At 37.5% G+C, this 18,167-nt stretch overlaps 1 protein-coding gene across 7 annotated transcripts in view; it reads left to right on the top strand.

Moving 5' to 3' along the window:
• The window catches only part of SUSD1 (sushi domain containing 1), a 44,294-nt gene that overhangs the window by 7,179 nt on the left and 18,948 nt on the right, over positions 1 to 18,167 (top strand). For 6 of the 7 annotated variants that reach the window (XR_001413634.1, XM_014956438.1, XM_014956437.1 and 3 more), the window contains 6 exons: positions 815 to 994; positions 2,947 to 3,126; positions 10,925 to 11,019; positions 12,605 to 12,794; positions 13,747 to 13,841; positions 14,942 to 15,128. Coding sequence is in view for 6 of the 7 variants with exons in the window: in XM_014956438.1 (XP_014811924.1) it covers positions 815 to 994; positions 2,947 to 3,126; positions 10,925 to 11,019; positions 12,605 to 12,794; positions 13,747 to 13,841; positions 14,942 to 15,128 (927 nt within the window). In the remaining variant the exon portion in view is untranslated. The remainder of the gene's footprint in view (positions 1 to 814; positions 995 to 2,946; positions 3,127 to 10,924; positions 11,020 to 12,604; positions 12,795 to 13,746; positions 13,842 to 14,941; positions 15,129 to 18,167) is intronic. The other variant, XM_014956440.1, reaches the window with a different exon arrangement.

Here is an 18,167-nt window from a genome sequence, read left to right on the forward strand (position 1 = left end):
AAACTTTAAATATAAGTATATGGATCTTAATGTGTCCTCGAAGAGTATAGCTTCCCTTGAACATTTATGGATGAATTGTCTTGAGGTGAAAAATCAGTTTAATGAGAAGATGTGATGTGTGTAAAGTGGTGTAGTTAAACTGTTGAATGTAAGCGTTGTGTCATGCTGACATGAAAGCCTTTTAGATGGTTGCTTGCCTGAGGAAATGAGCATCTTATCAGACAAACTGCTTTTTTATGCTACTTGACTTCTTTTCTTTTTACGCATTTGTAAATGACAATTCAGCATGTTTGTGAATAGAGCAACTATTACAATGCATTTTGAACACCATGTAGCTTTAACAGGAAGCTTCTGTGTTGTATGTTGTAACCTTTTCTATGGTTCTTGCACTTCTAGAAATTTTTGCTTCCTAAAGGTAGTTTCTGCTCATCTGCCTCCCTCTGGCTGCGGCTTGCTGCAAATGGTATAGAACAAAGCTTGCCACCTGTAATCAGGTTTGTAAAAGCAGGAGAATCTTAAAAAAAACAACCCAGGGCATTTACTGTGTAGTAGGCTGAAGAAGGAGTCACAGATTTAGCATTCCATTCTTAGAGAGAGGTAGAGAAAGGCAATTTTCATTTGGAAGTGGCTCTGGAGTAGCTACAGCACTCCTGGTCATGGTTGGGATGTTGAAGAGGACGTGAGGGAGTTTTGGGTTAGCACAGAGGGAAGGGGTTAGCTTTTAACAGTGAAAGAAATACTCACGGGATTGCAGCCGTCATTAATTCTGCTGCTTAACTAACAAGTTTGTCTTCCTTCTCCTTCCCCTTCCTAGGTGTGGATTGTGGGATTCCACCTTCCGTTTTAAATGCACGTGCGGCATCTCTAAGTGGGACCACGTATGGAAGTGAAGTTACTTATAATTGTAATCATGGTTACTTCATTGCAAGCGGCAATCGGACTGCAGTCTGCAATGCCAAAGGACAGTGGGATGGCCCTGATTTGGTGTGCAAAGGTAAATCAAATCTGCTTTCAGATTTATTTAGTGAAGATGCTGTTTCACAGTCATCAGTTAGAGACATCCTCTTTGGGTGTTCAGTTTATACAGTCTTCTGGTGTATGAAGTTCAGTCACAAAACAAAAGCCATGTATTAAACAGGGTTTTTTTTTTTTTTTTGACTGTGTTGCTCATGAAGTTGCAGTGAATTGTTAAAAGCTAACATGCTAAGGACAAAATCTCAGTGCATGTCAGGTATTGGGATTACCATGAGATGGAAATTCAGCCTAAATTGCTTCCAGTTTTCTAGCTCAATATCTACTCTGTGGTTGAAGCCACTACTCAGAAATTGGCCCACTGTTAGCAGTTAGTGTCTCTCTAAAATTCCCATATTTGGACAGCTGGCAGTTCCAAACTATGATTGCTCAAGCATGCTATTGTTTGACATGAGTCGTAAGTGCCTTTTGTTACTGTAATTGGGAAGAATGTAGCCTGACAAGTTCCTTGATAAGAAGATCCACAAAGGTACATTTTAAACAAAATACTTTTCCTCACAAAATTTTTAGTGTGTTTTCATTCTCAGCTCATATTACTAATTAATGTGACTTCAGGATAATGACAGTTTTTAGTCATTTTTTGTATTGGCACAACTTCACTTGTCCATTCACTGGATGATTAATATCTTTTCAAGCTTGATCCCTTGGTGTGGAGTCTTCGGTTCACTGCAGTCAAATGTAGTAATTTTTTGAATGCGCAATGTGTATGTTACAACCAGTCTCTACTTTTAGGATCTTCTTTAATATTTTTATTCTGGGTACCAGTCTAAATAGAAGTTACATTTCTGCTTTTCAATCTGATTACAGCATAACTGGGGCAGATAGCTGGAGTTAAGCAACAGCAATTTTTGTATCTTGTGACATACTGTACTTCTATAAGTTAAGCATATTCTTCACAAGTGCATTAGTTGTTTTAAAGCTTGTTCTGTTGATTAAGAATAGATGCATACATTCATACACGTTGGGATACGAAAAGGAAGGTAATCATGATGGTGAATGTATTGCCCATTGTAATTCATATGTTTAACTTTTCCTTTAAAAGTTGTCAGGTCATGATTTTGTAAACATTGTTTTTTATGACTTTGTTTACCTTTTTTTGATAGAATTTGAGAATCGCTTAAGATTATTTAATAAACAGTTTTAAAAGCACTTGTTTTCTGTATATAAGCTTTAGTGAAAGTAAGATTTTAATTCTTACATTGTTTACTTCTTATAGATTAAGTGATGCAGAATCTTTTATTGGGGTGTAGTGTTCTTTGTGGATTTGTGAGTTTTAACCCTTAGTATTTTCCGTTGTTTTGATCTTCACTCTCTGTTCTTTTCTGTTCCCTAATTTTATTATGAAGCCCCTGAAAACAACTGAGCAAATGAATTAATTTGTAAATGCTTTCTCGTCATCTCCAAAGTGGTCTGAATAATCCATGAAATTTTCCCCCAGAAGTACTCTTTCTGCTTCTCTGTAGCAGATTTTCCTTTTTTTCAAAGATTGAATTAAATACATTGGCAAAAGAACATAGCCTTCTTGATGCTGTTTTTTCATGTCACTCCTTGTACCGTGTGTCGATTTTCAGATCTATTGTTACTAACAGTAGGTAAAATAAAGGGATTAATAGGATGTGGGGGATAAGAGAGTGTTGTGGGAAGATAGATCCATCTGTAGAATTTTGCATGGAAATCCTTGTTCTCCATTTCTAAACTGTTTTATTTTATAGTTCATCTTGAAACATAAATGCCCCACTCTGGTAGAAAGTCTCCAGTCACAAAATTCTGGGTTATAAAGGACTGGTCTGACTTCTGGAAATCACTAGGACGTAAAAAAGTACTTGGACAATTCATCTCTCTTTACTAAACTCTTTTGATATGCCTTGCCTGTTTTCATTTTCAGGTTTTGTTATCTTGTTTTTTCTGTTCCAGAAATAGACTGTGGCAAACCTTTGCTGATTCCACACACAGAAATGATCTGGGACAACTCTAGCACTCTATGGAGCAGAGTGTACTATCAGTGTAAAGAAGGATATTACTTTAATGGAGACAAGAATTTTTCAGAATGCACAATAGATCAGTCGTGGGAGACTATTACATATGTGTGCAAAGGTAAATATTACTGTAAGAAGTTGCTGTGGGGTGTGCTATTTAAAGAGTTTCTCATTTCTATTCTGAAGGTAGGAACAGGAGGAAGAATGAAGGCAATAAATCCCTCTCTGATTTATGATGTAGGGAACATGGCGGTACTTTTGGATGGAAAGGTCAGTGAAGAGAAAGTTAGCGATGCGACAGTTTCTGGTGGATGCCACAGCTCTTTCTGCATCTGTCTTGCTTTTTATTTCAAATGGAAAGGGACTAGTGCAACTTGAGTTTCATCGCTGAACTGAGAACCTACAGATTTTAAGGCTGGGGGTACATCACCAGATGAGCAGAAGACATTTAACAATGTTTTATTGAGGGCCTAATACTGTAAAGTGCACTGTGATGAAAGTAGGGTCAATGGAATTCAAAACTCCTTTTTCTTTACTTTCTTCTCTCATAATGCCCAAAGTAAAACTTGTTCACGGTTGCCTTTCCAGCCTAGATCTAGTTGTGTGAATTTCAGTCCAGAAGGATTTTCTTATAAAAGAATGAGTCCAGAGAAAGAAGATCTGTAGTGAAGGTGGTGTCATACTGTGGGCTTGGAGACAGGACGTACTGACATCTTAATAATAGCAAAAAAATAACAGATGTTTTGGACTAGGCTGTTTTGCTCCTTAAGTGTACTTCTGTGTCCTTAGAAAGATTTGTCACAAGACAGCTCTACAGCTGTCCATCTTGTGTTCTTAAGTAGCAGTGCTGTCCTTTTCAGATGGCAATGTTCCTGTAGCTTTGTAACATCCACATGTCTTTCAAAAGGACTGGAAGTGTGTCTTTGACTGCTACCACTTCACAGACAAAGCCTTTACACAGAGAGTTCCCATTTGATGCCCCCCTTGCCTCACTTGATGTCTTGAGTATTCGCTGCGAAAATAAAACATGACATCAAATAAAATGAGCATGCAAAAAAACCAGTTCTCTTACTTTTTATAGTGCCCTAATAAAAATGGAACTGCTCCTGTCAGAAGTCATAATTCATATTTCATTTAGGCAATTTTCATAGCTATATTTTCTGAATTGGTTTTGAAGCCAGCATTGTGTAGAGTGGCTAAATTAATCAGGTATGTCAGTCTTTGAAATGCCAAGAGTTCAGTCTTGAGCACTCTGCAGATTTGAAGGCCTGAACCTGCAGACTGCACTCACAGGATTACTGTGGATTTCAGCAAGAGCTTTGGCAGAGGGAAAAATTAGACTGCAGCTCTAGCTGCTGCATCAGAGGGCCAAAAATGAGTTAGAGTTGTGGTCAAGTGGAATGGAAAAAAACTTTTAAAAAATAGCCTAACTAGTTCAGGCTCCTTTTTAAAAAAAAAAATTAAAAAAAAAAGAAAAGAAAAAGAATAGCAAATCATTACAAAGAAAGGTCCTCAGCTTCTTAACTACTATGTTTTTCACACTTACTAGAGGTAACGAATGACTTTCAAATGAAATGAAATTTGTGTTTCAGTATTGATGCCTTTCAGATGCTTTCAGATGTATATGATCTTAAGGGTGTGTGTAATTAATCAGTAATTCCTGTTAAAATGAGAGAAAATAATGTACCATTCCAAAATAAGTTACGATAGAAGTTGGAAAACCATTTGTCTTGTCTGTCTAAAGTAACAGAAGACTTAGATTTTTTTGTAAAAGGGAAAAGTACAAAAGGGAGCCTTCCACTTCACATTGTTCTTTTTGAACGGATCCCACAGATAAGGGTTTAATTTATTTATCATGGCTGTAAGAAGGCCAGAAAAAAGGTGATTTATTCCTTGGCTATATCTGAGATGCTTGTTCCTAAATCTGCACTTGCAAATGGCACAGTGTGCAATGTATATCGTAAGGCATTACCAAGTCCATGAAGTGGACGATAGTCCACTTTAGAAGTGAACTTGCTGCATGTCTTGACCTGTGAAGATTTTGTTGAGATAATCTTCAAAGCATCAATAGAACATCGTGTTGGTTGGTTTTGAGCCAGTTTCAGGAAAATGGGTGTTGTGTGCCAGCACTGAGAATCCTAATGGATGAAGAGGGTAGAGGATACTTGCTAAATACATGCTTCAGAGATTTGAAGGTTTAGAAGGAAGAGGGGTTTGATGAATCAGTCCAGAGAAGGCATGACAGATTGTCCACACTGTGCACTTTAAACGTTGCAGAACAGGAAAATAATACCTTCCTAATGCAAAAAAACCCCAACCAAACCTTGGAAAAAAATCAGAAGCAAAATCTGAATCCCATCGGGAATAAACAGCAGGATTATCCTTCAGGTGTAATTTTACTGTAGACCTAAAGCAAAGATAACTTCCATGCAACTGAGAGGGTCTAGTTGCTCTCTTTTTAATCCAGAGTTGTTTTCCCTTTGCTTTGATTTTCCCTTCTTCTATGCTTTATCCCTGTTCCCAGTGACTGATTTCCCCTCTGGCTAGAATTCTCTGGGATTTCAGTTTTTACATCCTCACGTGTACAGTAAGAGATGGTACAGAAAGGCAGCTGAAACATTTCTGTGATGGCAGCATCAGTAATTTCCACATAACAATGAATGAGTTACCATTGCTGTCCTAATTTTTACTCCCAGACACGTATAAATAATTCACGTCAGCAGCTTAATAGAAAAGGTGCCACTCACATCTGTGGGCCTTGATTCAAAATGTATGGTTCCGTCGGAATAGGAATCCCATCAAACAATTAGGATAATTATACTCATCAATGAAAAGGATCTGATTGCCTTTAGTTCTTATCAAAGCCTAATTTGATAAGTTAAATTCAGATTTCTGGTAATTTCTTTACTTCCCTGGAAAAGCACAGGTGGAGTCTGTGTTATGGGAGGTGGTACTTCTTAGATGAAAGTAATGCAACACAGTTACAGTTAAAATGAACAAAAAAAAGAGTATATTTTTGCAAGGTTATTTAGGCTTTTGTTTATTTGTTTGAAGCCAAATTAATAATTACCCAGTTTGTGATGGCAAATACAAGTCTCAGGAACCTCTTTTTGCTGGAGATCATGTGCATTTTTAATCTCAGCCTGTCTAATCCCATCTAGTCTGACACCCTTGATTGATACATCTTTCCTTTGTAAGTATGCTCACAAGTGCGTCTCTTATGTTTTTGTCAGTCTGGTTCAATACATGAATTATTCCATTCCTGATTGTCTCCTGGTAATATCTTTCAACCAAAGGAAGCAGTAAATCATTAGCTATCTGTCTGCTCCTTCCTGCATGACTGTCTCTGCCCATAACCTTGCTGTTTCTTTGTGGATTTCCTCTGTGTTACCTTCAGTTTGGGACTGAAGGTAAAAACCTGCTGAAATTTTCCAATGCTAGTTAAACTGGAAGCATGTGAAATGCTATCACTCAAAATGTGAAAAACTCATAAAAACTTACCATGCTACCCTCATCATTTATACGCTAAAAGGTATAAATGCTGAATATATGTCTTCATAAAGTAAATTCCATGTATACTTGTGAAAACTGCTGTGTAAGAGGAGTTTGCCTCTATGGTATCGAACAGGTGCCTTGAAACAGTCTGAGCAGAAGTTCTCTTTGAAACGTTGTTCGCTCTCATTTCATTTCTGTATCTGAACATGTGTGAGGTGCATGTTAGTAGCAGATGGCATTTGCAGCATCGTTCACAGTTTTCACAGAATTGACCAGGCAAAACATACAAAAAAATCTAATATTTTGATTTCTTTTTTTCTTTCCCCTAAATTGCTTGTGCCTGTGGGGATTGGTGGGAAGGGCTCTGTAAGTGAATTTGCACATGTGGATGCTCTTTTAACTGCCTGCAGAAGATGAAATGTCAGATCGGAGCTGGTTCTGTCTGATTTCTGGTAAATGCAGTTTTTTCATGCAAGTTCAAAAATCCTTCACTGCTAAGACGTGTTTCAAGCTGAGGTCCGTGGTAGTCAAGTGCTCCTTCAACTGAGGAGTAGTGGATTGTGTATGTGGAAGAGGTTGAGGTTTTAATGACTGTTCAGATATAGAGTTGTCTGTGTGTTGCCTTTTTTTTCAGGATCAGCAAATAATAACATTGAGTACTGGGACCTGAACTCGCAGAGGCTGATAAGCAAAGGGTTAGGGTTGATCCTCACAGCACAGGGTAAAGGCAGAACAGCATGACAGTAGAGGCATTTAGGCACTGGATGTAATTACTATGAAGATTTTCCCCACACGCTCAAGCATAGAGAGAGGCCCTTCTTACGAGCAGAGCTTTTAAAAGTGGAATAAAAGAGACAGAGACCTTCACTCCTTGTGAATTCTAAAATCCTTAGAATTTAATTTCTTCGGCTTTCCTAACATGATTTCTCCCCTTCTGATGCTCACTGGTGTGGTTGATTCACTTCGTTCCATTTGCTAGCACCCATTTTTCCTGGATGCCAACAGCCAGGTGCTGTTTGTGTATCTACCCTCTGTCAGATTTGCCTTTCAGTATTTGACTCTTCCAGGATATTTTTCCACCCTTCTGCTCTGATCTCCAGGCATTTGCATGTTGTTTGTAGTTGTTCCTAGAACCTTTCCCTTGGGATTGGAAGGAGAGTGTGAGGGTAACCTGGCGGTCAGTGGAGCAGCAGTGGCATCCAGTGGCCTTCTTAGTTAATCACAAGTTGAAATTTCTAGTGCTGAAGTATGGGGAATTGAGGGTCTTCACTTCTCCCATCTCATTTGTGAGTCTGAGTGAAAGCCATTGATCAAAATCGGGTATGTTGAAGGTGTGGATGCCGCTGTCTGCTAAGACGTCACACTAAGGCTACACATGTATAATGCATTTCACATCAGGAGTTCCCAAGCTCTGGAAGTCACTGGCACCATTCAATTTCACAGGAGGACTAATTTGTCAGGGAACCTCTTTCTGTCTAGGTGCAAGAATAGTTTTTTTTAGAGATATGTTTGTGCTGTTAATTGGATAATGTGTTTATCCAAATGTGTTTATCCAAATCCCATTACTAGGATTAATGTTAAACCAAGCACTTACGTGCAATCATTAAAAGTAAGGGAGGAAAAGCAGTCTCCTCGTAGCCTCCAGGACTTGGTTGTGGTATCCACCCTAGGGGTATTGCAGCTTTTAATCCTTTTTCACTCCTACCCGTTTAGAGTGGAAACTTTTGAGAAAAAGTCTGCCAGCTGTTCTGTGGATGTGTGGTAATTGCATGGCGGCCTTGTCCTTATGAAAGTTCAGAAAGCATGACAGAAAAAGTGACATAACTACAGAAGAAAATGCTACTAGTTCTGTCTTCTTCCTTCCAAGGAGGCCGCTGTATGAGATTTCTTTCCTTGCCTGAATATCTGGCATAGTAGCTTTTTTGTTGTTTGTTGCTGTATTTTGCTTTACTTTTTAGTGAGTATTTTATAAATTCATGAATCAAGTGCCTCGTTATCTACTGAGCAGTCTTGGAGATTATTTTTTTTCCTTGTTACACATTTTAATTCAGATGCCCAGGAAATACGAACATTTTCTCTCTGGCTGTGGTCTAATGAGTTATTTTTGCTGTCTGCTCTTTTAATAAAAACGCATCTGATTTAAAGAACATAAGAACTGAACATACTTTTTTGCTCTGTGTTGGTCTAGAAGCCTTAGTACTGTGGAGTTTCTAGACATTACTGTGAAACAGATAATAATCAGCACTTAAATGCAATCAATCCACAGCCATTTATAAGAAAACTTGTTTTGGAGGACCTGCAGATTAATCTCTTCTTCTCTGCCGTAGGAGAGAAAGTTTTCCACAGAATTTCCATATTTAACAGCAGTTTGGAATGGGGGAATTAAAATTAGTCGGGAAATAAACTAGTCCAGTGAGTGAGGCATCTGTTCATTGAATATGTGGAGGGAGATATTTATGACACAGTTTTATGACACCTTTAATAAAAAAAGGAAAAAAAAAAAGGTGCTGCAAAATACATAAACAGTTATGCTTTGGTTCTAAATTACTACCTACAATTTTAGACACTGTTGATGTACTCACTTATTTCAGTGACAGCTTCATGTCCATGTGCTACAAGGGTGGACCCTGTGAAGTGGTAATGAAGTTTACGAATGTAATAAGAGTGCCCTGAGCTATGCTTTGCTTTTACACCAGAGCATTACACCAACTATTTTGTGAATATTTCTGAATTATCTCCTAAGGCTGTCCTATAAAACCCCTTCGTAGTTTCACCAGCTAGTAAAGGCTTTTCAGCTTAGAAGTTATATGAGATTGGATTTGTTTGCCCGTGGTCATGTAGTGAATGTAATAAGGAAATAGGGTAGTAGGACAAAGTAATTAGAACAATTACTTTGTCAACTTTAACAATTACTATTTGAAGGCTGGTGAAGAAAAGAAAAGGAGCAAATATTTTCACTGTCAATCTGAGTTGTGACCAGAAGGAGCTTTGTTCTGAGCTCTGGGAGGATATTTGGTTATCTTGTCATGTGAAGGCGACTGCTCTGTGTCTGATGACAGCAGTGAGACAACTGCCTAAAAAAAGAACGGATGAGTTGATCTTCCTGGCTGTGCTTTCTCTCTGAGGCACAAACCAACTGTTGAAAGTGTGTAAATTAGCACAGGTATGTTGAGGGTTATATCTCTGATTGCTACAACTGTATTCCCTATGTGCTTAGTTTTGTGGGCTTCATTCTTTTAATCTAGTGTTTGTTCTGAAAAGTGCTTTACCGTGGCTGTGTTACTTAATTTTATTGATTATAAAACGAGGAGAAACATCAACATCTTTTAAAAAGCAACCCAAACAAATAATGAACCAAAACATTCACTCAGCTGCAAAAATGCTCTTTTCCAATGTAGCACAGAAGCTTTCTTAAAATGCTTTAATGCAGGTTGTTGTATTCAGGAGAGTCTTTTTTCTAAGTTTGCTGACTTATTGGTGTCCCCTTTTTCTTACAGACAGCTCTTTTAAATCTGCTTGACCCTTTAATTTGCAGTTTAATGACACTTCTGATCCATGAGATCCAATGGTCTACAAAGTCTTCAAGCTGATTTGTCTCTCATTCTTTAGAAGGCAGACCATTGCATGTCATGAGATGTAGATGCTGGCAGCCAAGTTCAAGTAGAATACAGAGGTATATAAACTTCTATAGGTGGCAGAAGTAGTGGAATTTGGGCATTGTTTATTGCTCTTCACTTTTGGTGGTGTAACACTGTCATAAGCACACTTTAATGAAAGACTTTGACCAGGTATACCTATGCATGGTACGAGTTCAATGTATTATGATTATGAGGTACGTCTGAAGCAGAGCAAAATGTCTTTTCTCATTGGCTCTTGTGCTGGATTTGCACCTGGTAAAGATTCTAGTCTTTAGTACAGTATATACTGAAGATCCTTGTGTAAGAAACAATGCTATTGTGTATTTATGCTGTTATATATAGAAACATACCAGAGTCTGATGGACTTAATGAGTTTGTTCCTTTGCTGTCAGGAAACTGTAATGTGGTTTTAATGTCCTCTTCAAGATCTGTAAAGTCATTAGGATTAAAATGGTTCTACACTAAAATGCAAGCCTAGCAAAATATTTTGTTTTCATTTCATTTCAGTCATGGTAGTTTATGTAATGTTGGCTGTGTGCTTAATGTCTTCACAGTCATTAGTTCAGAACGTGCTTCTTCAGTTAGCCTTCTATTTTAATTTTAGGAGCTGACATAGTTAAGGGAAAAATTAGCTACCTAACTTCCGTCTACCGTGTTTTATTTTTCTTGTTGGAAAAAAAAACAGAAAAAAAGAGGAAGAAATAATAAATTTCTCCAAACATATTAAGATTTGCATGAGAAATAATAAGTGTTTTCATTCTGTATTCACATTTTTGCTCACAGAGGAGGAATTATTCAGTAACTTGTCCGTATTCAATGAAACGTGTGTGAAGTGGCAAAGGAAAACTGGAAGACGGGGAATGCAGGAAATGTACACAGTAAGTGGGACAGTATTTGAGACTGGGAGTAGCTTTGTCCTGGTTAATTCTGGTGAGTCAGCAGTGGAGATCTGTTTTGTGGTATTTGTCTGTATGGTAATTTGTCTTGCTCTTTGCAGTGAACTGCCTAGAAACATAAAGGTGGCTGAGTTAGGAAAGAAACAAACCCCAGTCCTAAAGTTCGGTGAAAAACTCAAAAGCTGTTGGGGTCCCATTCCAGTAAATCACCTAAACATCTGCTTGAAACTATAAGAAGTATTTCAGCACAAGTTTATGTTTTAGTGATGTGCTGTTGTAGAGCTTAAAGCCACGTTGACATAGAAGGCATTGCAAAACTTGAGCTCTGTCCCTGTCCGTGATGCAAACATTTCAAGTAAACAGCGTATCACTTGCAGATATTGGATGTACCCTGTTTTAGAAATACAAGGTATATTGAAATACCATGCCTTGCTCAAGAGATTCAACCATCTTATATTTGAACATTTTAGGATTATTTTTTAGGAAAATTGAAAGCAATATAGCTAATTACTATTTTTTGCCTTTTTTTTTTTTTTTTTGCTATCTATTCTATAACCTAGAATAAAAGTTAAGTTATAAGTTCTCAGAAACAAATGGTTCTGTCAGTGTTATCAAAAGCCAAAACAGTATGATAAGAATTCCCATGCTTTGGGATGACAGCATCCTAAGAAAGGTTGTTTTTTTGACCATGTACAAATAAGGAAAAAAGAAAAAGGGGATTATTTAGGATCTCCAGGGTGGGTAGGTTAATGTGGAAAATATGTTTCAAGTCTTTCTCCTCCTGTGTTACAAACCAAATTTTTACTTTGAGTGATTTTATTGAGCACTGCTGATAAAGGAAAAAAACAAGTTCCCAATTACCCTAACAGTTCAAAAATAGTGCTTTTCATGTACCTAACGGTATCTGGCAAGCTGGGGGTTTCTGGTGTAGTATGCTCTGTGTGTGTGCTTTTGCATGAATTCAGCTATCTGCAAGACACTTCAGAATAGTCAAGACTGAGGATGATGAGGGCAAAGAGTACATCAGTAAAGTTCAGAACACGATCTGGACTGCCTTGAGCTCAACTAAATAAGTTTAGTTTGTCCCTTCATCTCATACAAACAGCAAGTTTCTTTTTCACTGCGGTGGAACGATCTTAGGGAAGCTTGTCTTTGTTGTTTGACGTTCAGTTTTACTACTGATTCTCTAGGGCAAAGGGAAAAACTTGAAAAAAGAAAAGAAAGTAGTAAGCAGATGTAGTTTACATCTGTGTGCGGTAAAGAAGAAAGAATATTTACTTACAGCTTACTATTTGTGTTGAAGGTGTTTGTAGGGTCTCCGTTACAGATTCCTTGTATTTATTTTAGGACTATATGGAAAAATATTCATAATTATAAGTCAGAAAAAACTAAATATCTAATTTATTAAGCTATCTTGTTTCACCAAAACAGTGAGTCACAAGCCTATTTTTTTGATTGAGGTCAAAACAGACGTAATCCTAGGTTCTCAAGGCTTAATTGAACTAGTATTCTGAATTTTTGAGAGCCACAACCAAATAAACCATTGTTTTTGTTAATCCTTCAATAGTTTCACATACTGGGCAAAAGATGGGATGAGAAGATATTCTCAGAAGATGCAGTATTTAACATCACTACAAGTGAAGATAATCCAAAGGTGTGTTTAGATCTCAGCTCTGGCAGTAACTACGTGGTGAATATTACTACCATCTCTTCCAAAAACATCACTGTCTCAGTTACGGTAGCAGTTCACACAAAGGGTAGGTTGTACTTCGCATTCTCTGTGCTTATAGAAGACCTTACTGTGCTGCAGAGTTCACTGTTTTGAGTCCAGCAGACAGGATAACACACATGTAGCCACCATCACTATCTTCTTTCTGCAAGATGTTTTCCTTTCTGCTAACTGTGGCCAATGAGTCTAAGCAAACAGAGCGGTGGCAATAAGTCCCCTTCAGAAAGATTTGGCAAACTTGCTCCTTCAGGATTTGTCTTTTGGCCAAAGCAGGATTGGTGCCGTGGCATTCCTGGCTACATGCCAGAATTTCAGTCCACTGGTTTCCATTCCATGCCTTGAAAACTGGTTATCTGCCTGTGGGAGAATTTGCTGAGTTATGTGATACTAATCTAAGTAACATGAAAGTTATAGATAATGTTCCTATGTTTAGAGCAGTGATGAGCAGTGTTCTGGCAGTTTTTCAGTAATTGTAGAGAAGGCATTTTCTAACAGCAGGTTTCTGAAGTATTTTGGTCATGGAAACTTTAAGCTTGCCTTCTGACATACTAATTCTGATGAGACAGACCTTGAGAAATAATTGCCTTTAGAATCCACAAAAATGCTTTTTCTCATGTGCTTTTTTCCTAAAGGGCATCAACTGTGACAAATTGTTCTATGATAACTTTATTTCCATCGGAAGGTCTGAACCTCAGGATCTTTCTGTTATTGTAACCTCTCTAGGTCTGGACAAATAAGTCCTATCTTGATTTCCTCAGTAGCCTGCTTGGGTTTATCCAAAAGACGTTTTCTCTGGAACATGTTCATGCTTTATTTACTGTGTTTGTTCATTCAAAAAGGAATGAGATTTTACCTCCTTCTTAGAAGATAATTAAAATAAAAACCTTTTTTTAATTTTATTTTCAGCTGTTCATATTCAATTAAGTTGAAGAAAGTGAAGTTCTTGTAATAAGTTGTTCCCTTTTTTATTGTCTCTACAGTAAAGGAAGCTTTCAATAATGTAGTAATTTTTAATGAGACCTGCTTGAAATGGCGGAGAAGTGTCAGGGGAACTGATGTTGAAGACAGATACTCAGTAAGTGACAATCTGTATTTTGAATCTAGAAAACAATTTATATCAGTCACCTATGTAGAAAAAAGATCTAATTTTTCAAACACTCACTGCTAACAGCGTTCCTTATACTAATGGTGTCTGTCATGAAAACCCAGGGAGTAAGTTCAAAAAACAAAGAAACCACCATGCTTTTTTGTAGTTTCCTGTTTCTTGCTTATTTCCCCCTCCCCGTTCTACTCTGTTTTGCCCTCTTTAACTGTACTTCCAACTTTGTCATGTTCAGGCCTCAGACAACTCTGTTCCAATCCCACTCTGTCTTGTGACATGCCTTCAGTCTTCCCTCCTCCCAGCAGGACATTTTTGGATCTGCCTGACTCTTGACCACCTGCTGTTGTCTCAAATCTCTGTGTGCCAAGAGGTGCTCAGAGGCTATCTAAAGGCATAGTATGTATTTAAAGGAAAATAAGCACATGATTAAAATACAGCAAGCATTTTAGTTTTCAGTGGAATGATTTTAGTTAACAGGAGAGGCCTTAAGTTAATAACTTCGTGATTATTTGGAACATTAACAACAAAACAAACACATACAAAATCCACCTGAAACACAAAACCCAGCCATGGTTCTGTCAAGTTGCCTGGAAACATAGCTGTCTGTAGGCAGATCCTGGAGGGTACTTGGCATTTTGATATAAGTCAAAATGACTTGATTTTGACTTGATCCTCAGGGTCAAACCAGAAAGGTAGGTGTTTGTGTGAGCTTACATTTATAACTCTTCACTTTGCGCTATGAGGAAATAATACAGTGGAAGTGCACTATTACTGGAAGCCTGTATGTTAGCAGGAAATCAAGAATTGGGGGAAATTACTAATAAAAAAAGAGGATAGACTAGGAGAAGGAGAACTGAAAGAACTAGGACAATGTCACAGCTGATCAAGAGGGACTGAAGTTCTTATCAATTTTTGGAAGCATTTGAATTTGAGTAACTGTCAGTGCCAACATTTTTGGTACTCTGTATGCAGTGAGGTGTTTTTCTGCTATTTTTTCTAACTTGGACATAACATGACTGAATGCAGATACATTAAAACATTGCAATTTCTATGTCTTGATTGTTTGGTTGCAGTTTCATGTGCAGGGCCAGCGCTGGTATCAGAAGGAATTCTTTCATGAAATGACTTTCAACCTTACCACACACGAGAAGGCTCCAGAAGTCTGTTTTGATTTGCAGCCAGGCACCAATTACTCTGTTAGTATTTCCATGGTAGCTTTGAATTTTTCAGTGCTCATTTCCATGACAACACAAATCACAGGTAAGACCTGCCATTTATTTTGCAAATTTCCCAAAGCATCTGTTGGGTCCCCAAAGCTCAAGTGAAACAGCATTGTTGATCTGTGTGGTATGCTGGGTTGGCAAAGAGCTCTTTCCATGCTCAAAGTTGTTCATTGTTTGATTTCGCAGATTTCGTAGATTTGACAATCCAGCAGCAGAAGGGGGAGAGAAAGGGGGGTACAGTGTTTTGAAGTGTCATTTTGGCACAGCAGGGGAAAGATAGTTTGGTGGGTTGGACACAAGATTCATATATAGGGGAGGGCATCCCTGTACTGTCAGACTTTCTGATTAGGTTATTAATTGTTACACTGTGAAGTGCAGTGTTTGGTGCTGGTTTCGTTCTTCCAGTTGGGGCCACAAATTGAAATAACTAAAAAAGCATTGAAGCTGTCTGAGTGTGTATAACTCTGTTCAGCCACTAGATGGAACCAATTCTCTTCTGACTGCTCTCAAAGAATGAGCTTTGTGGTGGTTTTGAAATTTAATAATAAGTCTAAGGATTTTAAGCTTTGTGAAAGGAAAACATTTCTTGTTTTCCAAAGCTACTGTTTCAGTACTGGTTGTTTTTTTTGTTTGTTTTTTTTTTAAATGAAATTAGAGTAATGATTTGATAATTCATTTCCAGAAGTTTCCTAGCTGTCACTCAAAACTAGAGTCCATGAGTTCATGAATACATGTAGCTTTGTAAAAACTAGTAAGCTGTCTCAGAATTTGGTTGACTGAGATAATTTTTGAATACATGCTCACAGTAAAGGTGGAAGTCTGTACACTGACATCCTGTGATATTTCCTAAACTCTGCAGGATTGCATCAGGTCAGTTACTCAGCAGAGCTCTAGAGAACACTTTGCAGCAGGTGCTTGGGAAGTGGTATTTGTGCCTTAGCAGCTGGCATGTTTCCCTCTCTGCTGAGCTCATGCTTAACAAATGCATATGCATAGCCCCAGAAAAGGTCTTCACATAAAAGTTAGGTCATTTCTATTTTGAAAGAAGATCCTGCTGCACAAGCCATTTTATATCTGATAGTTACTTTTTTAATGAGCAATAATAGGTAGGTGTTTCTCTGTCATTAGCAATCTTCACCCAAAACTTGCCATGCAAACACTCCATGTTGTGCTTTTTTTAACGGAAGCCAAAGAACAGAAGTGGGTCTTTTTGCAATTGAAATTAAGTGAAAATTAAAAAGCCAAAAGCGATCATGCTGCAAAGCTCACCAAATATGATAATTTAAACAAGATGTTAAATTTGTTTCTATTTCAGCTTATCTAAAATGAAAAGTATACATTTAAAGTAATTCTCCTAGCATTGTCCCTTTACTTTTGCCTCTTATGTTTCAGCAATTGCATTATCTGTACAAGCAACTTAATTTATATAAAAACTAATTATAATTTTCAAGTGGGTGTGTAATTTGCTTCTTCATTTGTCCAGTTATTTCATAATCATGTATTTTTTAAACCAGATGATTGTGTTTCCATGGTGAGTGGAGTGATCTTGATCAGTTTAAGTCTTAAAAGCGTTTTTTGGCTCTGGGGGTTTTCTGGCTAAGTGGTACTGTATACATACAAGATATATGTTAAGCACAGAGACTATAAGGAAGCAGACTTAGAAAAGTGTTTTACTGTTGATGTACTGATGTACTGGAGGTGGCCTCATCATAAGGTTTCATATGGCATCCTGTTAGCGAATATACAGCCAATTGGTCTGTTTCCCCAGTTGGGGGCAAATCCAGGTTTTGTATCTCTTTCACTTCCACACACCTCACACATTCTGAGAGTTTGGGAAATCTTAACTGTGGAGTTTCAACTACTGTGAAGAGACATGTCCAGACGGTTGGCTGACCACTACCTAACAGGCCTAATTTCCTGACAAGTGTAGTCATCTCTGTAAATTCTGAAAGACTTCTGCAGAATACGCTAAGCGTGTATAATGCTAGCAATCTGTTTGGATCTTTTTCCAAAAAAGAAGATTTGTAAGTGCATGTTAAGAAAGCTACTTCTATATGCTGAATATCTATGTTTATATCTATGTACCTCCTGAATGACGGAATACTATATCCATAGTATTACTAAAGAAAACAAGAACTTGTGACTTAAAAGCCGGCTTTTCTACCAGGCAAATAGCATTCTTTAAAAATAGTTCTGTGATGATCACAAAGTTGGTTTTGCCCATCATCTTGTGGATATTAAATATAGTTTACGAAATGCTTCATGGATCATTGAAATTCAGTTGCTTTCATACTTCCAGTAACAGGTGTTTTACACAGTCTTTCATGTCATCTTAGCTTATTTTAGATAAGTTCTCAGCACCTGTCTACTTGAGATAGGAAATTGAGTCAATTAAGAAAAATGATTAGGCAGTGATTATATTGTAGTTGTAAAAAGATGGTAGCAAGATTGTCTTTTAAGCAAAAAGGGAGTTTGTGTCTCTTTCCAAGGGAGGAAAGGAGTGTCTCGTGGGTGTACTTTCTCATTCATAATTTCTGTTTGGATTACACTAGTTACACGTGGCTCTGTTCCTTGTACTTTTTGAAGATCATTTATTAAGGCATGCTCAAACAGGCATTGTTCTTAATTTCATTATCTGTTTTCATATAAGAATTTAAGAAGACTGAATTTTGTAATCACTTCCTAGTGTGCAAAAAACAGAATAATAGAGAAAGAGCTAGTGCTTTGGCTATTGCTTTTAATATCCTGAATAACTTTTTCAGTTGGGTTTCAGTATTAAGATACTACTGATACTTGAATCTGCTTGCAAGCTTTGCTTTGGGATATGTTCTTATGATGGATGTGACCAAAATCTGATCTTCGGGAAGTTCACGAATGCCTACTTATTTCAGTGTCTGGCTAGCTTTTTTTTTTATTTTAGAGCAGTGACCTAAGACATCATACTTACCAGACAGAAAATTTTCTGGACATTAGAAGTAGCTCTTCTGTGCCTGAAATGCTAGATTACATTTTCTTCTTGTAAAATAATTCATATGAGATTCAGTGATGATTTCTCATTACTCTTGCTCCTCTTGAT

This window comes from Calidris pugnax, unplaced genomic scaffold (assembly GCF_001431845.1).
Source record: "Calidris pugnax isolate Ruff unplaced genomic scaffold, ASM143184v1 scaffold262, whole genome shotgun sequence".
Classification (NCBI taxonomy): domain Eukaryota; kingdom Metazoa; phylum Chordata; class Aves; order Charadriiformes; family Scolopacidae; genus Calidris; species Calidris pugnax.